An 8,400-nucleotide genomic window follows, 5' to 3' on the forward strand; every position below is an offset into this window, starting at 1 on the left:
AAAAAATTACACGTATTTTATAATTAAAAAAAAAGAAGAAATTAAAATACAAAAGGGTAGGGTCGTATTTTCTTTTCCCAATTTGCTCTTTTTACACAATGACAAAAAAAATTAGAAGCCATTACATAAAAAACGACCAGAAATTGTGCACAAAAAGAGAAAAAAAGCTTGAGTACTAGAATTAGGAAGAAGAAGAAGAAAAATGGGATTTTGATTTGAAAAAAATAAAGATATATTTAAAAGGGATTCATTAAGGGTAAAATTGTCATTTCCGCTTTTTTTTTTTTAACTGTTGTGGGCCTCGAAAAATACCTCTGACGTGCCTGAATTGCGTCTCAATCACGCGTTATGCCAGGTTGGATTCGCGTGTTTTTTTGTTTAAGAATTGGATAGTTGAAGTGCCTACTTGTGCACTTTGAAAGTTAGAGTTCATACTTAAAATTTGAAGCCAAGTTTAGGGTCCAATTTATGTATTATGCCAAATATAATTATGTTATATTGAAATACACTAATCATTGACTTGAGTTAAACTTGAACATCTACTTAATCATTCTCTCTAGCTTAAGTTGCAAGGGATAAAACAAATGTGGGGTGAGCCTATATAGAAAGGTTGTGTTTTTGATGCAGACTTGCACCAAATCTTATCTTATCTGCTTTATCTCTTTTTATCTGTTTAACATCAAAATCTGTCTTTTCAACTTAGATTAGCTGTACGCACCAAATCGACACACTTGAACAAACTATACTTTACTGTTCTACTTATCATGAGTTAGAAGGATTTGGTAGTATCTTTTACGATATTATCATCTTTATAGTGTTTTTAAAACAAAAATTCGATGCAATCAAACTTCTACCAACAATAATAATGATATACTCAATGCAGTTCTATAAGTGAAATCTGGAGAGCTAAGATATAGTGTGTACGCAGCAGCTAAGGTAAAGGTGGAGAGACAATTTTCAATTTAAGGATCTACGGCCCAAGTAACGCATATAAAAAATAACATAGAAAGGAAATACAATACTGAAAATAATGGAGAAAAAATCAAATATACGATAACCTAAACAAAAGGTAATATCGACTACAATAATATTTCACTAAAACACAACTTTCCTATTATGTATTATGTATAATTATATCAATAAAAAAAAAATCTGGTCAAATGAAGAGGAGATTTGACTGCACTCCGATCCCTTATATTTCACTTTTGTTGATTTGAGTTTACATCTCAATATCAAATTAATTTAATTAGTAAGTACTACTTTATTATATGGATTCCACTTAATTTTTCTTCAATGATGTTAAGTTTTAAACTTTATCAATCATTAAAGAGGCAGCAAGTTTCTTATAGGGACCCAACCTGCACTTTTTTGTTGCCTTTACTATAATGGTGTTGCTTAGCGTGTCACAAGTGTTGTCTTCCTTTTCCACCTGAAAGAGAATACAAATATACAACCTGGACTTACATGACAATATGCCAAAAGACACAACTCAATATATTTTATTTTTTTTATTTTTATTACAAGGAAAACCCCAGCCGCTACTCTTTGGGTGCGCACAGAATAAAACTCCCGCTCCTATGCAATAGCTCACAAACCACATAGGAGAGGTAACCCGCACTAGGCAAGCCCGGTGCGATGAGTTCAACCCAAAAGGCAAACCCCTTGCTTTCGCTGGCAAGGGGTTTCGAACTTGAGACCTCCAACATGGAAGTCCCAAGCCCAAACCACTGGACCACCCCGGGTAAGACACAACTCAATATATTGTTTGATGGAAACACAACACAAACCACTAAACAGGTAAATCAAAAAGAAAATCCATGTCTAAAGCAAGTTGAGGCATAGAAATCATAAGAAGACATCCAATATGTACATAACTTTTCGTTTCTCGAATTACATTCCACAAATTATTTATCTAACAAAGAGTTAAAAAAGGGGGAAGGATTGAAGATGTCAACAAGAAAACAGAAAATCTACAACCAATTCTACTCAGCCCTTCAACTCGGCTGTCTCCAAAAATATTTACAGCATATTCTAACGTTCCTACTCCCGCACTCTATCACAACTTCGTTCAGTCTTATTTAGGCATAAGTCATACTTAATATAGTAATACCTCGATTCTCAAAACTGGCAAGAAGTTCCAAGCCTTTGCATCTGCCTCTGACCAAGGGTGATAGACTTGCGTTTGGCGAAAGCTGGGTAAAGAAGCTCTTCAAACTTCTCTAGAAACAAGCCCCACTCGACGTCATCCATATCTGATACCTTCACAAAGGTGACACTTGCAGGAAGCTGCTCATTTGCGCTACGATGTCCAGAGGAAGAACTAGCCAGATAGCCGTTTTCTGGTTTTGTTCCTGAGATATTAGGATATTTCAGTTTCTTCTCACCTAAGCTGGTGTTCTTGAGAGACATTGAAAGTTTTGACACAGCAATGTTCCTTGCTGGGGCAGGAACATAATTAAAGCTCTTCTCATCTTCTTCGTCCCTTTCCACTTCCTCAATACTTTCATCTAGTTTAGAGAGTGGGAAGCAGCCATTTCCTCCAATTGGGAGATGAAATGGGTTTCTATTCGTGAAATCCTGAGAGATTAATTTGGGACTAGACTCATATCCAGAATCTTCGCAATCTATGTCAAACTGAAACTCGTTATCCACTTCAGTCTTGGGAGAAAGAATCTCCCTCTCAGCAATCAGGCTTCTTGCCTCCAAACAAACAACTTCAAGCTCACTTGGTTTCTCCTCCCCACTACGGAATTCCCTGGTCATCATCTCACCAATTTCCGCAAGACAGAGACCATAAGCGGCAGCTTCCTTGAGAAAAATGGTAGAAAGGACCAAGACACGAAGGCAAGCTTCACGAATCATAGGGAGTTCACTTCGTAGCATATCAGAGTCTTGAATAGGATCAAGTTTCTTTATGTACTCAAGTTCATCATCTGTGAACGGAATAGATGCCTGGGGCCAATGGATCCACTCAAAATACGGATCTTCCAAGCTCTCTGGAAGACAGAGCCCATGATCAATGGGGATGAGCTCTACTTGACCAAACCTTCCAATACCATCAAGCTTCCTAACTAAAAGATTCCCTGCATGTCTATCTGTGTTAAAAATCCTAATGTCTAATATTCCAATGCGATGCACTGCAGCAACAGCAAAATTTGAGGTTCCATGGTCACTAGCATCAAAATCATGGGGAACAAACTGTTGAAAAGATGCAATCTTGCTCACAAGTTGCTTCTTGCTGTGAGGCTTGTCTCCATTTACACCATCATTGACATTAAAGACTGAGTGAGTGATTTTCACCAATGCAGTAGCTGGCACATTGGCAAAATGATCATTGTCAAGAAGATATGCAGCGACCTCCCTATACCCTGTTTCCCCAACTCTGACTGATCGTTTTAAGCCTGGCTGCCCAAGAGCTTTGCCCACAAATCCTTTAGGATTGTTTGGCGCAAATGGTTCTTCATCTGTGGGCTTAACAATAGCAACACTCTCACCTCTGCTATTTCTGAAAACATACCCCCCTCCAAGTCCACCATGAACAGGAAGTGGATCTACTCCAGTCTTTATTGCCTTCACAATTTCCTGGATAAGTTGCTTTGTCTCAGCAAAGTGACTTACATTTCCCAATATTTCAATGGGACCACTTTGATCTCTTGGTTGGATATGATCCTTCCCTGTGGGTAAAAGGCATGGAGTTGATGAACTTCGATGCATAAAGTTCCTTCTCAGCAGTAGAGGTGAATCATTGCGAACAGCACTTAGGTCATTATTCAACACCCTATCACCAAATGTCAAAGAACTTTCCTCAACTGGAAAGTTAAGTGCAAGCTGCAACCTTCTTTTCACAGTATGTGCATTGTCGCTGCGTTCTAACTCCATCCCCAGTACACAACCAGTCTCGGTTTGAACAAAAACACGTCTCCTCCCAGTCGATCTCCCTTCCATCCTACCTTTCCCATGGTACTCCCCACCAAGTGGGCTCTTGAAGATTGCCACAGCCATCTGGGTTTGAACAGGACAATTATCCAGGTTACGAGACATAAAAGGTCGAGAAACACAGTTGGGCGTCACAATCAACAAAAGAGATGGCAGCAGAAGAGAGCTTTCCACGCACTCTCAGTTGAGCACCAAACTCAGAAGCAGATTGTTAGCACGTCAGGAAATGATTCAATCTGGAAACAATCATCAATGTGCAAACAGGAACCAAAACCAACCCAGATGATGCCACAGGCAACAGCAAATATCACTATCACATCAACAATGGGACAATAAGAGATCAAGAATCTCAAGTGTTACATTAGAAGAGCCATCTTATGATGTGGATAAGACAGTGCCAAAGATCTGTAAAGAGATGTAAAACAAAATCAGAATACAACATGGATTAATTCATGCCATTAGTCAAGAAATGTTATAAGAGCATTACAAGGTTATTCATGCCATGGATGACCAAAACAACCAAATAGAAAATATAAAAAAGATGCAAGTGACATTCACTGTGACAGTAAGGAATTTATTTACATCAGCTCCCCCACCCCCCCAAGTTTGAGATTGAAACGCAGTTATGGTGGTGTATTTGACCAGTTGTACTAGGCTGGTTATCCATATTTTTCTAAGCTAACAACTCAAGCTTATTACAACTCTACCCAGTTGGACCAGTATAAAAGTTAAACCCAATACAAACAAATTCACTGATTTGCAGATGACACCAGTATGGTAGCACTAGGCTCCTGACCCTGTCACTGATTTTCTAATTCCTCAGCACTTAGGAAATAGGAAACATAACTAACACAAGGCTTTCAAATCTTGAAAAGCATCTATTATGTGCTAACGTCAATGCTAAGCTATAAACCACTTGAAACTGAAACTCGCTAAAAACACGTTCTACATAGAGAACTTAGTTAATTACACAGATGACACTATCTCCTATCAAAACACACTGCTTTATCAATAAACAGCGTGATTTTTGAGTAATTAGTTACACTCTTCCCTAAGATTACTAGTACTCAATCTCTCATTTCTAAAGATTTACGAAAACATAGATTTTTGTACAAAGACTCGATCTTTTCTTCCTTTCAGGGATGCTTGTGGTATTCAAACCACCTTGCATAAACCTCATATTTTTCCACCAGCTACCTGCTAACCTCCACCATCACAGCTACAAACACTTAAACTAAACCTCATTTCAAACACATTAAATACACAAAATTCATAGAATCTATTTAATTTACTCAAATGACACTCTTTTAACACTCTGCTATTGCTTAAATAAAGTGTTATTCAAACAATTAAGAAACATTTCTTAGCATTCAACTGTAGCACTCTCACATTCATTCAATAACACAAAAAAATTACAAATCTTAAACAGGTAAACTCAAATCATGTAACAAAACCTTCAAATACAACCAATCTAATTAATTTCTCAAAAATATAATCATTTATTACACTCTACTGTATTATTAACTCTCATTTTCATTCAATAACTAGAAAAAAAATCAGATAAAATGCGAATAAAACTCAGATGAACCAGAACGAACATCGAAGGACCAATGAATCAGGAATAAAATCAACATAATGAAATGAAGCAACAAAACAAAACCTTACCGGAAAAACAGATCTGAGGATAATGCCTTTCTTCTAGCTCGCCGGCGATGGAAGATTCAGATAACTTTTCAACCGTATGATTCAGATATAAAGAAGATTCAACGGCTACGATTCACTCCAAAATCACCAAAAAACCCTTCTATTCCTTATTGCTGTTTGTAGCTTTCAGCTTCTTCTTCTTTATGGCTATATATGCATGTGTATGTATAATGTATCTATATATTCATTTCTATATTTTGTTAATTCCATTTTTACCCTTTACTTAACTATGGTTTGTTCTCCACCAGTGGAGACACGTTTTGCGGGAATCATGGTTTGGTTAGTTAACTAACTATGGTTTAAAAATTTGGAAGCATCTGGAATAATGTATTTACAGCCGTTAGATTATAAATGGACGGTAGGATGAATAGGAGATGGTGACGTGGAGGTATGTGATTAGAAAATGACGTGGCATGGTCAGCGGGAATGTGTGAATTTCCGGAAATGTCCCTTATGGGGACCACAGAGATATTTTTACCTTTGACTTGGAGTTAAAAATTGAATTTGATTAGATTAATTAAATTAAGTTGATATTATTATGTTAATATTATTTCAAAAGAGAAGTGTATGAAGATTGACTAAGATATTGTCCAGATTCTTTTATTGAATATCAACTGAAAAAAAATGTGTCTAAATTCTTTTTTCTAGAAAGTTAATGTATTTAGTAAGATAAATATTTTTTTAATTATGACTGTCAGAAGAAAATTAGAATAGTATCTTAGAAGAGGCGATTTTGTTGTCAAGTAATTAATTAAATTTACTTTTGAATATTAGTGTGAAAGAAATTTCTTCATTGACTAAGATATTTTCTAGATTCTTTCATTGAATATCAATGTAAAGAAAATGTGTCTAAATTCTTTTTCTATATAGTTAATATGTGTAATATCATAAACAAGTTTTTACTTATGACTTATCTTACCAATAATTTGATATTATCTTAATAATGTTAAAAGAAAATGCGAATAGTATTCCTATTTATTAAGAAATTAACAAAATTTAACTTTTTGGATATTAGTGTGGAGGAGATGTCCAGTCATTTCTTTAAACTTTTTTTTTGCCACTAATATATTGTTTCACTCATTATTTTATTCTTTTATCTCTTTTCACTTATATAACCTCTAGAAAATTATTGGTATAATTCATTTAGCCACACTATTATCCGTAATTTTTTTATTCATTGTAAGAAAGGATTCCTCACTTATGAACACTAATAATTTTATATTATATTGTGTATAAGGATATAGTTGAAGAGATGTGTTTTTTTACGTAAAGAGTTGGATTCAATTCTTGTTTAGAATTTGTTGAATTATATATTGTGATTGAGTTATTATATTATGTAGGAGATACAGTTAAAAAAAAATTACTGCTAAATCGTAAAAGGTTTTATTACAATAAATAACGAGATATCTAACTCGCGCCTCAACCAAAAGGGCGCAAAATGAGCAGCAAGTTGGCACTTGTGACTTGGCAGTAAAAATATAAAGTGTTACAACTAATTCTGAAAGTCTTATCTATTTGTCTAACTTAAAGAATCTCAAACTATTTACAGAAACAGTATTTGGGGGATATTATAAGATTTTGTTAGTATTATTATTATTGTTATTAATTATTATAAAAACAAAGTGCAACATTTAAATTTAAATAATAAAAGATACTGGCAAATCTTTGTCACATGTGGGTAGTACATCAACTTTAATATAAACTGCAAGAAGTTTATAATATACTATATATTAAACTCGATTCTTTGGATTTAGTCAAATTAACAATAAAAGTTAATAATTTCCTTTTCGTTAGACCTATTAAACAGCTATTAATAAGTCAATTTAAAAACTATAGTACGCTATTTTTCTGTCTCAAATTATTTATCGTATTTTTATTTTACATATTTCATTAAAAATTATCCACATTCATATCTCAAAATATCATTTTTTTTCATTAAAATATTTTATGAATCACGATAGATAATTTGAGATGGACGGTATATCAATTTAAAGCTTTTCTTTTCATTTATTTATTCTTGTGGGTGAAATAAATGTCACAACTACTGAAAATTAATTAAAATACCTAATATTGTGAAGAAAATTTACTGCTACTCTTCAGATATATTTTAAAAATTATCTTTCTCCAACTTGTTGCGATTTTTTTCTTATTTTTTACTCAGTTCTTTTTCCACTGTCATTGCCATATAGTGATATAAAACACGATAAAATTATTTACAACTTTATATTATTTAAAATTTATGTATTATTAATTTATTATATGGTCAGATTCAGTGTTATCGTAGCTACACTATTTGTGGTCGGCCATCTCTTTTTGGAGTATTTTAATTTTTTGTACCCCACATTTGCCCCTAGTACAAACAACTAGTTGTACCGTTATGCCTCTAGTTTTGGGGAATAGTGGGTACCTTTTTTTAAGGAAAATAAAATAATTGAAATTGCATCTTATTAAAATTATTTTTAAAAAATTGGGATAAGGGTCTGAAAAAAATCCAACTTTGGTCGAATTTGTTGTTTATGCGATACTAAACTTTCATGAGGACCTATTACCTCCCTAGAATATTTAATATTGTATTTTAAACATATATATTTGTCCACATGGACATAAAAAATAATGCAAAATTATAAATAGTAATGTGTCCAGGGCACATATATACCTTTAAAATACACTATTAAATAGTTCAGGGGTAAAAAACGTAGTATTAAATAGTCTAGGGAGGTAATAGGTCCTCATGAAAATTTAGTATCGCAACAGCAAATT

At 34.0% G+C, this 8,400-nt stretch overlaps 1 protein-coding gene across 1 annotated transcript; it reads right to left on the reverse strand.

The window, feature by feature from the left end:
* Positions 1-1,822: 1,822 nt before the first annotated feature.
* On the reverse strand, positions 1,823-5,777 carry LOC102598593 (phosphatidylinositol 4-kinase gamma 7). Its single transcript, XM_006363492.2, has 2 exons — positions 5,602-5,777; positions 1,823-4,341 (listed from the first exon to the last, which is right to left on the reverse strand). Exon 2 carries the CDS (start codon positions 4,039-4,041, stop codon positions 2,119-2,121), a length of 1,923 nt encoding a protein of 640 aa, XP_006363554.1. The 5' UTR covers positions 4,042-4,341; positions 5,602-5,777; the 3' UTR covers positions 1,823-2,118.
* Between the last annotated feature and the right edge of the window lie 2,623 nt (positions 5,778-8,400).

Source organism: Solanum tuberosum, unplaced genomic scaffold (assembly GCF_000226075.1).
Source record: "Solanum tuberosum cultivar DM 1-3 516 R44 unplaced genomic scaffold, SolTub_3.0 scf00431, whole genome shotgun sequence".
Taxonomy (NCBI): Eukaryota; Viridiplantae; Streptophyta; class Magnoliopsida; order Solanales; family Solanaceae; genus Solanum; species Solanum tuberosum.

Coding starts and splice junctions, on each gene's coding strand:
- LOC102598593 (XM_006363492.2), bottom strand. CDS start 4,041: ATGTCTCGTAACCTGGATAATTGTCCTGTTCAAACCCAGATGGCTGTG.